The following is a 17,989-nucleotide window of genomic DNA, read 5'->3' as shown; positions in this document are numbered from 1 at the left end:
GTTAACACTTGTCCAAATCACAAGTTCAAATTTGTATTCTCCATTAGAAGTGTAATGTGACTTATCACTGCACCCAACACTTGTAGGTATAATATTTATTTTAATTAAATAAATATTAATAAATTTTAAGTAATTTAACTATTTGATTTCATCAAATAACAAAAGCCATAATGACAAGTTTTGGATTCCAATTATCTAATTTTATTCTACAATTAAGTTTATGGGTACAAAATAATAAGATTTAGAAGAATAAGATATTAAAGAATATATCATTTTCTGATAAAAATTTAAAAATATGTAAAATAATTACTTTAATTTTATTATTAGTTTTTATGTTTAATTTTGGAAAAAAAATTGTTGTATTTTTATGTGAAATTTGTTAATTTGTGTAAATTATAATCAAAGTTTAGGACAAATATTGATGGTTAAACATGATTTTATGTATAAGAAACTATGTGTTCAAATTTTGTTGGAAGTAAAATTTAAGTATTGGATTTAGATATCTACATCTATATTTGAATCCAGAAATAAAAATGCAGACTCAAATAATGAATATCCGAAGAGATATATCGCATCCGCTTGGAATCTTTTTATATATATTCCGAGCATGTACAAAATATATATGTTAAACATAATTGTCAAACACATTTCTTTTAAACTGAACATGCATGCATGGTATATATTGATAAAAAAATGATGAGAAGAACAAATTTGAAACCTGAAGATTTGTTCCAATCTAACTGAGCATTTCAATATATTTACCTGAATTTTGAATACTGCAGATGCAGTAGGAACTTGAACTTGGGTTACTCAGAGGAAACCAGCACTAAGACCGTCATCATCGGAGTTGCCACAGTGAAGATGTTTGTATCGGAATCAAGCTTGCGTTCAAATTTTATTTACCAATTAAACTAAAGTTCTCTTTGATGTGCTTTTATGGGAATTAAGAAACACTGAAAATCATGGTTGAGGGGTCTGAGATGATCAATTTTGGAGCCGAAAAGGAGAATGGGTGAAAGTGTGGATCAAGGTTAGATAAAACCAGGAACATGTCAAAGACAAAGCAGCAAACGGCTTGTAATAATACTATCTATCTATATCTGTGTCTTGTTTAATACACCTTGTATGTGGTAATTAAAATAGTACGGCCGTGGGCTTTGGATTCCATGGTTGTTTTCATGGCTAGTTTGATCTGTTGTTAAATTCTGGAAACTCGCTAGCTGCTTTTCTTTGTATGGAGCCCTTAATAATGTATCAAATTGGAAGAAGGGCAGCTTTGAATATTGTTTGCAGTCAATTAAAAAATTGCATCCTTTTCAATCTATGTTTTATGTAAAATCAATGTTTTTAAAATATTTATTAAATCTTTCAAAATTTAAAAATTATAATAATTTAATGTCAACCTCCACTAGTAAATTTAGTTTCATATGTTTATCCCGTTCAACAATGTCATAATTCTAAAAAATAATTACAGTTTGATGATAATGCGCATTATACTCTCGTAAAAAAAAATCAACTTTTAATTTTGAAGATGAAATTCCTTGGGAGGAAAAATCAAAACCAGAAAAATTAATTTTTTTTACTGTGGTTTGACGATTGAATCTGTAATTCACATGCTTAGAGACTGCCCAATTCAAGAGATGCACAACAGGGATTTTCTACTGCTCATTTTCAGACTTCACTTTGCTCGAATTTGCAAAATGAATCAAATATTAGAGGCTAAGGATATTTAGTGGAATAAATTCTTCGGGATATTATGTTGGAAGGAATGAGTGTATTTTCAATGATTAGCATTTAAATTTGAAATGATGTAATATTTGATGTTTTATAAAATGTTTAATATGGTATCTGTATTTTAAAAATGTTTATTGTGGTACTTGAATTATCAATTTATGTATTTTATAAAATATCTAATGTGATACTTATACTTTAAAATATTTAATGTGATATCTGAACTTTCAATATTTGTATTATTATGGTACTTGATTTATTGAGCTTGAATGGGATTAGGTTGAATAATTTGATTTCAACTACCATTTCTTTTTATCTTTTCACATAATATTTATATTATTCATGTGGAATTGATGATTTGGAAAAAAATTCTGTCGAATTTTCATAAGTCATAATAAAACACAAGTTGATAATTCAAGTATCACGCATTAAATATTTTCAAAGTATTATATTAAACATTTTATAAAATGTAGATGCCAACTAATGCTTATAATTTGATAGTTTAAGTATCATATTAAATATTTTTAAAGTACAGATACCATGTTGAGAGTCCGAGAACCAACTTCAAAAAGAGTAATAAGATAGGCTGATGAAAACAATAGTAATCTAGCTTTGGTTAAAGAGATCGACAAACTCAAAAAGAGGCAAATATGTTGCAGATAAACTTGCTAGAAAGGGACTTGAAGCTCCAGTTGAAATACAGGTTTTATCTAAAGCTCCTGAATAAGTCTCTTTATTGTTGGAGGAAGATATGCGAGGAAGGTCTTACACTAGGAAGTTTATGTTTAGAAATTTTCTCTTTTTAAGTAGAAAAAAAAATTAAAGTGGAGTAAAGAGGGGTGAGATAGGGATGGATGTATCCAACATCAAAGAAGTAATAATGGTTTTCAAAATTATATATTCATAGTGAAACGGAACGGGTGATCGAGCAAAGCATGTCAACTTTGAAGCGATGGTGAATTTAGTAACATTTACCCCACCCAGCTCCATTACCATCCCTACCTATCCTCCTAGATAAAATGTGCATATTGTAGTTTGAGGCCCTCTTACTATTTAATAATACAATTTGATCCTTTTTACATAAATTTTTTAAGTTTGGCCCCAACAATTTATATTCTTAGTCTGACCCTCAACTAAAATTTCCTAGCTTCGTCGTGATTATGGAAGGCCTAATTCAAGTATCTATGTTCCTGCTGTTGATGAAGTTGCTGATGCACTAACAGGGCGTCTATTTTCTAGTTTCTTTGTTCGACTTCTAAAGAGATTGGTTGTTTACTCACCTCAAGAAGTAAACTGTGTGCTCACAATTGAGAGCAGGGTGAATGATAGAAGTAAAAATTTCTCAAGTATAATCGTTGCAGTAGGTTATATTTCACTTTTCTATACAAATTTATCTTACTAGCACACGAACTGTGCCATGTAAATTTAAATTTATTAATTAACCATTTCCTATAAACTTAAAATTTTAAGATAATTGATCATTCAATTTAAGGGTAACATTGAGACAGCATGAATTGGAGCTAATTAACTCTGAACCAGGAAAACATATTTGATTGCACATCTACAGTTAAAAGAAAATATATGCTTCCACATTATAATGGAAAACCAATACAAAAGTACAACTTTATCATTCTTAGCCTAAAGCAAAGCATTTATTTCTTAATTATATATTTATTTGAGTTAATTTCACATTATAGAGCAAGCATGAGGATTCTCATCACTGAAAGCTGAACCTGTTTGATGACCAAAAATGGTTGAATGAACCGGAAGACGATAATAAGAAGGATCATTGCTATCATATCCATGCTTATAGTAATTGTAAGATGAGGAAGGCTGAGGTGCATAATATGTCATGGGGCCATTGCATTGGTGTTGATTGTAGTAGTGATTACCAAAACTGTGGTGCTCTGGATTGTAGGGCAGCTGCCACAGCTCGGCTCGCCGACCGGTTCTTCGGACAGTTTTAAGAACCTTTTTCTGGTCTGCGTGTCCGGTGACCGTCACCTTTTGCATGCCCATATCGATGTCAACTTCGTCGACCCCTGTGTGCATATTGAACAATCCTTAATGTTAATTATCAATTATTTAACAACTAAGTATAAGATAATTACTTATTGATAATTTTGTGGTATATATATCAACCTTTGAGTTTTTGAAGAGAGCTTTTCACCTTGCTTTCACATCCAGCACAATCCATATGAACTCTCATCTCTATGATCTGAGAACATATATATAAACCAATATTACCAAATGAATTATAAACATACTAATCCTAAAAGACATATGAATATATGCTTACCGTCATTTTCCTTGGCTGAAAGGCTGAGAAGAATCTAACTATATCAGAAAATTCCGGTCGAAAGTGTGTGTAAAAGAGATATTTGAAAGTGGATGACAGAATATGACTGATCAAAGTATCATATTCCTTGTATATAAACCATAGTGTACCTCTACGATTACTGTTCTTAATTATTTTTTTATGATGGGTTAGCATAATTTATGATTTAGTGCACCGACCTTTGAGTTTCTCAACGGTATTCTTGAAGCAAAGTTGAGAATGGAAAGCTTTGGGAAGGGCATAACACCACACTTTGCATGGGCATCCGCACTTCTTAACTTAATAACATGATTTCATCCATATTGGTCGGCGTTGACCTTAAATGATGCTTGCTTATTTGGATTTTAATAGTCAGTCCCACGTGAAACTAGCTTAACTTGCCCTCATTTCTTTGGACACAAAAAAGTTCCAACACCTTTTTTCTTTTCTTTTTTTTCTACAACTTCTAACAGACAGCAAATCAGCATGATTAAAGGAAATATAGGGGGGAATAGAAAGCTAGCACAAAGTTTTAATTGTTGATAGAGAAGTTTAAGCTGGTTTAAATCAAGCGTTATGATTCGAATGTGTTAGACAAAATTTTGAAAGAGTTATGGTTGGGGATCGACCTGTATAAACAACGGGAAAATAAAAATAGAAGTAGAGAATATCAAACACACAAATATTTACGAGGAAAAATTCTTTCAAAGAAGAGGATAAAAAACCACAGGCAAATGAGACTTCACTAAATGAGTAAAAACCGAAAGAGTACAAGATGAGGATAATCTTAACAAATAACCCTAAATCTCGAAAGAACAAAGGACTCTGGCTAAAATCTGAAATTTCCCAAAACTCAAAAAATTCTCTCAATCTCAAGAACGATGAATATTATTATTCTAGGTTACAACAACCCCTTTTTTAGACTAAGTTCGTAGATTAAATATGACTAAATAACTTAGACTAATTAGAGTTTAACTGAGAAACAATAATAGAGTTTAATTAGGAGTAGAAAATCTGGTTGAATTGGGGAACATGTCACCATGTCGCAACGTCGCATGCTCCTTGTCGGGACGTTGTTCTTTCTGTCGTTGGGACATAACCAATCTTCTCATCGGGACGTCGTGGTCGTTTTGTCACGACATCGGCTTGTAAATACGAGGCATACTCCACAAATCTCCACCATAACTCGTATTTTCTCATACCTCCTTTTTCGAGCCCATCACAGGCCTATCTAAACATTTGTAGGATACTTACCAAGTCCAAACCGACGTTTGAACTTGAAAACTGAAAAACTCTTAATTGCAGATCCACTGCCTAACCTGATGAGTCAAATTTCTTAGACTGACATCGAGTCAGCTTCGACTCCATAATTGTCGAGGAATTGTTGCTACACCAGTCACGGTTAAACCTTGAAGGACATATAGACTATCGACCTTTCATCAAAATGAAAGCTCTACGAGATATCTTAATGTCGCTTGACTCGACAACGATTCTGCACTTTTTTGAGTCCAACATACTCAAGAAGATGAGGTTTTTTCTCTGACAGTGTCCTTATAATTCCGTCGTGTATCCTGATCTGGACGGTACCAATACTGGTTATCTTACTGAGTGATTCATTCCCCATATACACAACTCCACCTTCAACTAAACTATATGGGGAAAATTAGTCCCTATTGGGACACTTGTGGAAAGAACCCAGAATCTAGGATCCACTCGGATGTAAACTTAGACCTTTCGATCGTAGACACCAATAACAAATCATCTCCCTTGTCTTCGGTCTTATTAGCATTAGCTACTTCATCCTCGTTGCTCTCAGCAGCCCTGCTATTCTTATTTTACAATTTGTAACAATCTGCCTTAATGTGGCTTTTTTTTTTATAGTAGCCACATACATTGTCTCAATTTCTTGACATTGAACCAGTTTACTTCTCGCAATAGATGATGAGGGTTTCCAACCTGAATTGCTATCTGAACCAAACTCATTATCGAGTTTGTTTTTGCTTAACATGTTTCCATTCACTTCCTCGAATGAGATATTATTTCTCTCATAAATCAGGGTTTCCCTGAAAGACTTATATGAAGGGAGCAAAGAGTATAATATTAGCATGGTCTGATCTTTATCATCAATCTGAATCTCAACGTTCTCTGTGAACCCTAATGGACTCATCTTCTTTCATACGGAATGTGTACAATAGTTGTTTCAGCACTAAACGATTTTCTAAAGACTTTATCATATATAGGGATTCTAACTTTCTTCATAAGTCTGTTGTTGTTTTTTCTGAAAGTACCTTTTGCAACACATCATTTGTGAGGCATAACTAATTTGCAGACAAGGTCTTCTCATCAAGCTCATCCCATTTTGACTAATCTAGGTTTTCAGGCTTTTTTTCCAATAATAACCTTTTTCAAGCTGTTCTGAACTAGAATTGTCATCATCCGAACTTTCCTTTAACCGAAATTTGTGTAGCTGTTGAACTTCTCTATATCAAACCTCATTGCCATCTATGAATGTGTCAATATGTGGAATTCAAACCAAGCTTTGATACCCGTTTGTTGGGGATCGACCCGTATAAACAACAAGAAAATAAAAGTAAGAGTAAAGAATATCAAACACACAAATATTTATGTGGAAATTTTCCTCCAAAGAAGAGGACAAAAAATCACGGGCAAATGAGACTTCACTAAATGAGCAAAAATCGAAAGAGTATAATGTGAATATATGTAACGCCCCAAAAATTTAAGTTTTGATTTGCTGATTGTTGTCGTGTGATTTGGTCTGGTTAAATGGTTAAGTGCTTAGTGTATCTTCTTAAGGTTCTATGTTTTAGTCTTCGTATGCATAATAAATATTTTTTTTTCTCATTCTCTAGCAAGCTGGTGGAGGAGTTTGGATTAAATTTTAACTCTAAGAAATAAATCTGATTAGTTGGGGGATAGGATTTGGTATCTTTTTGAAAATAAAAAATTAATAAAGTATATCACCCAAAACAAACCCCCATAATTGTTTTTTCTGTAACTCCCCATTTCACGCCACTATACTTCTCCCTGGTTTTGAAATTTTTTTATTTTTTACTTTTTTTTTGTTTTGCTTATTTTTTTTCCCTTCATTCTTTTGGTATGTTATTACACCGTTCTTAATAGTTTCTTTCCCAAATAATTTCTTGTCAATTTTGATTCTTCTTTCATCAATTGCCAAGCTGAAATTGTCATAACCCCTGTGCTTCAATTCCTTCTCTGCTATTACACTCCTGTGTGGGTTCGTGGTGTTGGGTAAGGTTTAAGTTCTATTGTTGGATTTGTCTCTTGGGGTAAGGTTTAAGTCCTATTGTTGGATTTGTCTTTTGGGGGACGGTTGGTTCTTTTCGATGTTTTTTATGAAAGGTGTAGTTGGAAACATAATTTTTACGTGTATTATGAATAGGAGAGGATCATGTGACATTGGGTTCTCCAACGAACTGAGTTTGTTTGAAGTTGCTGAGTGATAAGAGGTGAGTATTTTGCTATTGGGTGGGGTTTGTTCATTTCAGTTATTAGGTTTATATGTTGTAGGATTTATTAAGTCGATCGTTGAGTTGTTGATTTCCCGGTTATTAATTTGTATTATTTGTTAATCTAGGTACTAGAATATTTGATTTTGAACGTGCATCGGATTTTTGACCAAGGTGTGTAACAAAAAACTCGAAAATCAGTGAACGGTAAAAGACAAAAAACAGTATTGTTGATGCCACACAGTCGTGTGCCAGGCCGTGTGGTTGGCCGTGTGCGACACACAGTCTGGGTTAGTTGGGCCACGTGGACCACATAGGCATGTGGACCATACAGGCTGACCAATTGGGCCATGTGGGCAACACGGGCTTGTAGGCCCAAAATTCTAAAATTTTCCCCAGGGCCGCACACATCGTTCCGATCGATTGTGGGCCCTATCGTGGAGTAGGTATGTGATCAAATAATCTATAAAACATGAAATCCGTTCATTTATTACTATACTTCTCTTATATGTATGTGAATTTGAGATAACATATGATAAGCTAATCTTGTAATAGGCTATCTGTTATGACATGTGTGTATAACTGTAGCATGTATGATTTCTGTTCTGATTATATCTGCATCAGGGATGAGTTATATTATATAGTGGAAGTGTTTCTATGAGAGGCGATATCTCGCCCATTATACTGATAGCACAGTTGCAAATATTCTGAAAAGTGTCTTAATGGCACTAAGTGGTGTGTAGGGTTGGATGGATGTTTCATACCCCATATGGTGTGCTGGGATGGTCAGAGATGGTGTGTAACAGATGGGGGTAAGAAAGCAGGTTTGTATCTGTTATGCTCTGACATGATTTTGTTTCTGTAAAATCTGTCTTATATAAATTAATTGTTAAGTTATTTGTTACACACTGAGTTTCGAAAACTCATATTTTGTTTGACTGATATTTTCAAGTAAACCTCAAACTTAGGCGAGTTGTTGCAACGTGAGCTCGATTATTAAAGTTTTATGTTCATTTTTAATTTGAGATTCAAGTGTTTTGTAAATTTTGGACTTTTGGACTGTTTTGGGTTTTGGACTTTGTCGAAACCATTTTTATTTTTTAAAAAAACAAAAATTAGTTGTCGATGAAAATTTGGGAGTCGCCACCAATCTTTTATTAAGGTGTGATTGGATCACCTAAAACGACTTTAGTCTACGAGTTTTTAGAAAAACAGGTTCGGGAGTCAGTTACGTTCAAGGAAGGATTAGCACCCTCGTAACGCCCAAAAATTGGTACCAAATTGATTAATTAATGTCTTAACGTCGAGAGTTAAAAATACGATCCTTAATTAAATTATTTATTAAGACTCCCTCATTTTGAAACAGAAAACATCACACCCAATGCGTTAGGGCACGATATTTTATTTCTTCAAGATGAGTTTGTCCAAAAGATTTGTGTGATAAAATTTAAAAGAATATTTAATTCTTTAAGATTTTTGACTAAATCGCAGCCCAATACATTAGGGCACAATTTCTCAACATCCCAAACATTGAATATTTCCTTTATTAATATATATATTTTTAAAAATCTTTGTCTCGAGAAATCAATACGTCACATCCAATGCGTTAGGACACAACATATTAAATTCCCAACAACAAGCTTTTTCATTTTATTTTTGATCAAAGAGCAATTCTCGATTGTTAGATTTAACGAAGAAAATTGGAACCCAATACGTTAGGGCTCAATTTTCTTGAAAATCCTAAATACGAGTATTATCTCTATTTTGAAAAGTTCTATTTTTAAATTCGAGTAAAAAGATGACATGATTGAATGTATGTATAAATGTCGCAATAACAAATACAACAACGGCATAGAAATAATATAAACAAATAAATAAACGAAATGAATATATAAAAAAACAATAATCCATGACATGCAAAATATCAAATGAATAAGAAATATAAATGTAAACACAATTAAATAGCGAATGAAAAAGCAAGCAAAATAAATAAAGAAAAGAAGGTATATAATATACACATAGAAATTATGAAGATTAATAATGTATATATGATTTACAAATAAAATTTTGGGTTATAAAACTTATATATATAAAATACATAATGCATTTATGAAAACAAAAAATATAAATATATGTATATATACATAAATTATAAAATATGTGTTAAAAATATAAGTAGGTAGTTAAACATTTTCAAAATATAAAAAATATGTATGTATATATATAAGTATAATAGAATATTCAAAAAAATAAATATGTATACATGTAAAATATATTAAAATAATTAAATAATAACTACATTATCAAAATTAATTAAAAAAATAAATATGTACATAAGAAAACAATAAATATACATATATATATTAAAAATAGATAATAATAATAATAATAATTACATCATTAAAATTAACTAATTTTAAGAAAGATATAAAAAAGGATTAAATTGAACTGTAAATAAAAAATCTGGGATAAATCCGCAAGTAAATAAAGCCCAAAGGACCGTATTAACGCGCAAATAATCATGAAGGGACTAGAAGGGCAATTTTCCCTTTTCCTCTAAACGGCGTCGTTCAAAGAGGACTGAATTGAGACTGGAAATAAATTTAAGGCGAAATTAAAAAATAACAAAAACTCAATTATAAAAACATTAAAAGGCGGAGGGGCTAAAAGCGTAATTTACCCCTCCGCGAAGAAACACGTGGATCCTAGGCTGGGTCGGGTCGGTTTCGGGTTGACCCGAGACTTAAACGGTGCCGTTTCAATTGGCTATTTAAGCCAAAATTATTTAAAAAATCATTTTTCATTACTTTTTTAAAAAAAACACACACAAAACCCTTCAAAAAAGCTCTCCCCTCCGCAGTCGTCTGGCCTAGGTCCGGTCACGGGCCGATCATCGGCCACCGCGCCGGCCGCCAATCTCTGGCGCCGGCACCGCCATTTGCGATGGCTGAAAAAGGGGAAAACTACCTATTCGGCTTTCTCTGTCCCCCTTAAATCGAATCTGGGCTCAAATCCTTCGAAGATTGACGAAAAAATACCCCAAAACCCTCGGAACCCTTCGACTTCCAATCGTTTATCTTCGGAGACGAACCTCAGCCAACACAACAGCGTTTCAGAAGCGGGCAAAGATAAGTTCTTCTGCCCTTTTTTGTTTTATTTTATTTTAGTAACAAAAAAATTAAAAAAAAAAAGAAAATAACAAAACGAAAAAAAATCAACCTTTTAATTTTTCTTGATTGATCTTTGCTCTTTGGTATTCTGTTCTTTTTACCGTAAAAGTACTTACTTTTTTATTTGATTCTCCACCCACCATTACATTATTTCAATATGCTTTTATAGCCATTATGAAACAATAACATAAAGAATCAAATCTTGCTCATATTTGATTCGTAATCTTTGATTTTCTTGCCATTTTTGTTGTTTCTGTGCAGGTGAACGTGGCTCGTGCGGGGACTTTGGCTGCGGCGCGAATGTGGAAAACTACCTAGGGTTTCCCTTGTGCTGGAAATGCTGGGCCTTCGTCTTGTTTTGGGTCTAGGCCATATAGGGCAACTGTAATTTGAGCCCTTGTTTTAAATTTGGCCATGTATTCTAGGTCGTTTTATTTGCTTCATGTAGGCCGGGCAAATTGGGCCAATTACAGCTGCCCTTCTTTGCTCGTTATCGTGTAACGGGAACGGAGCAAAGACTTTGAAAATGCCAAACTTTGCCCAGTCGTGCTGGACCTTGGTATTCTTCTTCTTTAAGTAGCCTCATTCCTCCCTACTGCATCTTCAGAAGTATAGGAACTAGTGTTTCAATCTACCCCACTGCAATATTAGGGAGATGTAGTTTCTCAAGGGGACAAGATTTGCTATCTTTAATCTGCTCCACTGCAACCTCAAGGAGATAAGATTTATAGCTTCAACTTGATCTACTGCAACTTAAAGATGAATTTGATGCGATCTGCTCTACTGTAATTTCAGAGAGACAAGATCCATCCTTCTAATCCACTCCACTACAACTTTATGAAGATATGATTTGTTTATTTAATCTGCCCCACAGCAATTTCAAGAGGATAAGACTCATTTTCTTGAGTCCGCTCCACTGCAACTTAAGGGAAATAAGACCCGATGTGATCTACTCTACTGCAACTTCAGAGAGCTAAGATCTGTGATTTTAATCCACTCCACTGCAACTTCAGGGATATAGGATTATTAGTTTTAACCTGCTCCACTGCAACTTCAGGGAGATAATATTCGCCATCTTCAGTCTACCCCACTGCAACTTCAGGGGGATAAGACTTGTTTATTCGGTCTGCTCCACTGCAACCTCAGGGAGATAAGACCTGATATCTTCAATCTTTTTAATTGCAATGTGGGGGAAATAAGATTCGCTGTCATAGCTTTAATCTGTTCCACTACACCACCAGGGAAGTAAGATTCGTCGTTGCAGCTTTAATCTGCTCCACTGTAACGCCAAAGAGATAGGATCCGCTGCCCACAGCTTCAATCTGCTCTACTTCAGCTAATCCAAGCCTTAACGCCAAGGAGATAAGATTCGCCGTTGTGGCTTCAATCTGCTCCGCTACAACATCAGGGAAATAAGATTCGCCGTTGCTGCTTCAATCTTTTAAATTACAATGTTGGGGAAACGAGATTCACCGTCGTAGCTTCAATCTGTTCCACTACACCGCCAGTGAAGTAAGATTCACCGTCGCGGCTTTAATCTATTCCACTGTAATGCCAAAGAGATAAGATTCGCTGCCCACAGCTTTAATCCGCTCTACTTCAGCTAATCCAAGCCTTAACGCCAGGGAGATAAGATTCGCCGACATGGCTTCAACCTGCTCCGCTACAACGCCAGGGAAATAAGATTCACCGTTGCGGCTTCAATCTTTTAAATTGCAATGTTAGGGAAACGAGATTCGCTGTCGTAGCTTCAATCTGTTCCACTACACCGCTAGGGAAGTAAGATTCGCCGTTGCGGCTTTAATCTGCTCCACTGTAATGCCAAAGAGATAGGATTCGCTACCCACAGCTTTAATCTGCTCCACTTCAGCTAATCCAAGCCTTAACGCCAGGGAGATTAGATTCGCCGTCGTGGCTTCAATCTGTTCCGCTACAACGCTAGGGAAATAAGATTCACCGTTGTGGTTTCAATCTTTTTCTTTGCAACGTCAAGGCGATAAGATTGATGTCTTCGATCTGCTTCACTGCCAGTACAGGAAGGCAAGATCTGCTATTTTCAACCTACTCTACTGCTGCTCAGGGAGATAAGATTCACAATCTTCAACCTATTCCACTGCTGACCAGGGAGATACGATTCACAATCTTCAACTTATTCCATTGCTGACCAGGGAGATAGGATTCACAATCTTCAATCTATTCCACTGTTGACCAGGGAGATAGGGTTTTGTGATTTCACCGATCTGTTCTCCGAAGAACATGACCTGTATAATGAACCTAATTATGCCTAAGATGAGGATGTCATGATCGAAATGAATCAAATGCTCCTAACTAGACATGTATGAATGACATTTGAATGAATATAGAATGTCATTTTTTCGAGAATGATCCCTCATTATCATTCAAGTTATTACTCAAAGTTTATTAAGGCTTTATCGCTGACGTGTTACAACGCCTTTTTGCTAGGCTGGCATCTCTAAAGAAACACTTGATCAGATTGCCCCCCACTGTGAACTTCAAATTTCAATCCATTAGGACGCAAAATTTGTATCATTTTTCCCCCGCTGTGACCCAAGGGTAGAAGAATCTAACTTTTTCTCAATCCACTCTTATCGTAATTCAAGAATACAGAATTTGAAACTCTTTGGTTCTTTACACCATTCCCAGAGTGTCATATCAAATGCTTATGCACAAATGAAGAATTTTCTTTTCAAAAGGAACTTCTTCTTATCACTTGGCAATCATTACTTGTTTGTTCACCAACAAGATCTCTTGTTATCTAGTCCAACAAAATCTGAAATAAAAGTCTTAATTTAGACTTTTTCTTCTTAGCCATCTCAACTTTTAAACTTGGTGTATTCTAAACAATAGTCCTGTTTCAGGTTACTGTATTATTTAGAAACTTCCAAAGTAATATGAAAAACTTCCTTTGTGAAAGTTTATTAGTCCATTAATCATTATTCTAATACAACATGCATGCACAAAGATCATAATACTGACTAAGAAACGAATTAATTCGGGGCATAACTTGCAATGGATAAATTATCAAATATGATAAAAAAAAAGAAAAAGAATTTATTGAGAGTAAGTGTCTTGAAAAGAAAAAAATATTCAAGAACAGCAAAGAATAAAGTATTTCAAGAACAAACAAATTCAATACAAGTAATATGAAAACTAGGTGCTTCAGTTATCGCAGCTTGAACTTCTCAGTACAAACTAAGAACCATTTTGAGTTTAACATGTGGTTAGGAGATCTACAGTACTTTGTCGATGTCCCAAGATGTCGCCTACTCCTTCTTGTTGATTCAGGTATAGCAAGATCACCGCATGCCCCCAATCTGATCAATATTTGAGCCGCCCTTTGCGGGTTTTCACCTCAGCCTCTCCATTTTACTTTTTCCATTTTTATTTTTTTCACATCTATTTTTTTTGTGAAACTCAAAGTGCCCTTTGCGGGTTTTTATTTTGGTCATCTCCTTCTTTAAGTGAAGTATTTCTTGACTGAATCAGGACTTTACAGGTTTTTATCATCCATCTTGCTCAAAATCAAAGCTCCTTTGGAAAGACCTTCTCTACAACATAATTTAGCATCCGTTTCCCTCCAAAATATTTTTTGTAGAGGGAGGATCTTCAACATTAGGTCACCCTCGTAGAATTCTCTGGGATGAACCTTTTGTTATAGGCTCGCATCATTCATTTCTGGTACATCTGACCATGAATAGCTTTTAGCCTTTTTCTTTCGATCAAGTTCAACTGATCACATCACGATTGGATCTGTTCTGCTTCACCCAACTTACTCAGCCAATACCCAAAGAATTCCAACCGTGATAAACTAAAGAGAGAGGCATTACCCCGGTAAAGCTTTCACTACACCAATCATGATATTAATCTTGAACATACTGCAAATTTCTGATATCATGCTATTGTTCAGATTGCAATGACAGTGCTTAATCCAGGTATATTCTGGTATGACCATGCGAAGATATCTTTGAATTCTTGAAGTAACTCAGCAACGTCTTGTTTTGTTTCTTCGGTCATGCATGTTCCCTCAAGGTCACAATCTCCATTGTCTCATCAGAAGGTAAATTTGTTTCTCTTATTGCTCTACCATCCTCAACAAGTCAGGAGATAAGCTACAATCTATGTCATTTTCAAAGTCATGAAATCCCTCTAAACACATGCCTCGCTCAAAAGGAAATTCTGAGCCTGTAGCAGCGTCACTCATGCTATTGATATCTGGGGACCCATAATAAATATCAAAGAATATAAATTTATGAATAACTATTTATACAATATGATTATGAATGAATAAAAGAATGATTGTGGAAGAAAATCCAAAAGAATGAAAGAATAATTATTCAAAAAGAATGAAAAATGCAAAGATGTATTTTATTAGAATAACGACGTTCAGACATGAGCTTATTTCATAAAGGAATTCTTATTGCCTCTAGGCTAAAGGCAACAAGTGTGTTCTAAACATTACTCTAAGTAAGCTCTAGATGCTACAGAGATTTTTTCTACAATCCGATTATTTAGAACACTTTTAAGTTAATAAGGGTGGATGTCTAACAAGGTTCCTTTTAAGTGTGTCTTCATATATGGCATTGATGTGATCGTTTCCCACCACTTCTTCATACATTGCATTCAATCCATTATCAATCATGATTGGGTAGTGGATTTTCTGCACTAGATGAGTCACCAAACTTGACAACACCCATGTTGATTAGTCTTTCAACTAGATTTTTAAATGTAGTGCAATTCTCAATTGAGTGCCCCATAATTCCAGCATGATAATCGCATTGTGCACTTGCGTCATACCATTTGGGGTACGGAGGCTGTGGAGGCTTCACACGAAAAGAGGAAACAACATGCGCCTTGAATAAACTTTGATACAGCTCCTTATAAGACATTGGAATTGGAGTGAACTGGAGCTTCCCAGTACCTTGCTTTACACCTAGTTCTTGTCTTGATAAACCCTGCTGATTAGCAACCACTTCTCTTGGTTGATTCACCGTAATCGATACGCTGTTCACCTCCTTTTCTTTTGAGGCTTGCCTTCTGTTATTTCCTCCAGCATCAATCTTTCCACTTTTGATAGCATTTTCTATCATTTCACCATTCATAACTATGTCAGAAAAGCTTTTTGTGACACTTCCTAACATATGTGTGATAAATGGGACCTTCAATGTGTTAACGAAAAGCATGGTCATCTCTCTGTCTAGAAGAGATGGCTGAACTTGGATCGCAACCTCCCTCCACCTCTGTGCGTATTGCCTAAAACCTTCACCGGGCTTCTATTCCATGTTTTGTAGAGTGATTCTATCAGGTACCATGTCAATTATATGATTGTACTGCTTTATGAATGTCTGTGCTAAATCTCTCCATTAATTAATCTTGGTACGGCTCAATTGATTGTACCACTTGGATGCTGCCCCTGTGAGGCTATCCTGGAAATAATGTATCAGTAGTTGGTCGTTATTAACATACCCAGTCATCCGCCTACAAAACATGGTAATATGAGCTTCGGGGCTACAAGTTTCATTGTACTTCTCAAACTCGGGCATTTTGAATTTGTAAGGGAGTACTAAATCCAGAACTAAACTCAATTCTTTAGCGTCGATCCCACGATAGTTTTCAGTGATCTTCATCGCCTTAAACTTCTCTTCGAGCCATTTGCACTTTTCTTTTAACTGCTTTGGTAACTCTTCCTTTATTCTTTCTTTTTCAGCCACTTCATCGAAGTCAGGAATGGCAGAGTTAGCAAGGTAGTTTTCGGGGTTAGAGCCAGATCCAGCCTGGAAGTTTGAAGCACCGGCCTGGAACTGCTGAGGTCTAATTGTGACGGTAGATTTGTGCAGGTATACCTCAGCTTGGGCTTGCACATGTGGAAGAGTAAAGCCTGGGGGATACTGGGGCCCATCATCACCTTCCTCTTCGACATTGGCCACAGGGCTCTTTCATTTATCCTTTCTGTCAGTCAACAGTCGCGTTAACTATGTCAGCATACTCCCTTAGGATTCTCTCATTTTGTCTATCATATTCTGCTGAATCTTTTCGAGTTGCTCTTTCATTTGTTGTTGAAGCTGATCTTGCATTTCTTTTTGGAATTGTTCTAGCCTTTCCATCATTTGGTCCATGTCTTTAGTTTTTGATCGAGTACCGTAGTGGTGTTTGGTGGGTTGGTTGGTTTCCATATTAACTAAAATAAATTTACTCAATTAGACTATTTCAATGCATATGATGTCATGTAATGCAGATGCATGAAATGAATGCCTAAAGAGACATTGATTCTGATTCAATTACATTTAGAAAAATTTTCTAGAAAACAAATCTCTTTACATAAAATTGATATTTATACGGCCTTGCCCTCATAGGCGAAGACATTCAATCCTCTTCTTCATTCGAGCGTTAAGATAAATTTCACGAACTCTTCAAAAGGGACGTCTCTTCCATCTCCTCTTTGCTTGATCCGGGCCGCTACTCATTGCTCACTCATCCTCGTGATGCTCGTTGGCTTCTCTTTGAGAAAGTTCAGCGACTCTCGAATAATCTTTGTCATCATGAATCCCTGGGCAACAGAGCCATAGTCGTGTAGTCCTCTATTAAACTATCATCCTTCTCTTATCACGTTTTCTTGGACCATATTCTGACAACCATATTATCATCCACTTTATCAAGAAACTTATTTTCTTATGACAAACTCTCTATTTAGCAACTGAACGTGAATCAACACCTCTTTTTTATGATGAAAATGCAACGCAATCGCAACCAAAAAGAAAACAGGTTAGTACAAAGCTAAAGCAAGAATAAATAGAAAACCTATTCGGGTGACCACTAGGGGTTTGGCATAGCTCTACCTAGGGCAAGTTCCTAAGATTCATTATATGAGATTCGGTTTCCAGGGCAAAGGTACCCGAACCAACAGATTTCGATCTTCACCCATTATAGGCTCATATAGATCAAGTACGGTTCAGGGGAACACATTTTCCCTATGACTATACGGAGATGATAATCTCACGAAGGCATAGGTACCGATGTATTCCAAAATCGATCCACTATCCTATACGGAGGTGAAAACTCACGAAGGAATAGTTTCTCACTCCCACCTAAAAGGGTAAAATCATTCAACTCATGTCATGTATAATGCAAAGATCAATTAAGCAAGAAAATAATGAATGCAAAAGGATCTCATGAATTTAAAAAATATATATTTTCTCGACCATAAGACAAAAATATCAACTTTGTGGCTTGACTCTCTTATTATTTTTTTAAAAAGTCCCCAGCGG

The 17,989-nt window shown here is 35.2% G+C and overlaps 1 protein-coding gene across 1 annotated transcript; it reads right to left on the bottom strand.

The window, feature by feature from the left end:
• Window positions 1-3,230: 3,230 nt before the first annotated feature.
• LOC105770726 (heavy metal-associated isoprenylated plant protein 28) lies at window positions 3,231-4,165 on the bottom strand. Its single transcript, XM_012592050.2, has 3 exons — window positions 4,031-4,165; window positions 3,874-3,949; window positions 3,231-3,773 (listed from the first exon to the last, which is right to left on the bottom strand). Exons 1-3 carry the CDS (start codon window positions 4,034-4,036, stop codon window positions 3,418-3,420), a joined length of 438 nt encoding a protein of 145 aa, XP_012447504.2. The 5' UTR covers window positions 4,037-4,165; the 3' UTR covers window positions 3,231-3,417.
• Between the last annotated feature and the right edge of the window lie 13,824 nt (window positions 4,166-17,989).

Source organism: Gossypium raimondii, chromosome 7, assembly GCF_025698545.1.
Source record: "Gossypium raimondii isolate GPD5lz chromosome 7, ASM2569854v1, whole genome shotgun sequence".
Taxonomy (NCBI): domain Eukaryota; kingdom Viridiplantae; phylum Streptophyta; class Magnoliopsida; order Malvales; family Malvaceae; genus Gossypium; species Gossypium raimondii.
Note: the sequence above shows the minus strand (reverse complement) of the source record. Positions and strands in the feature narration are given on the sequence as shown.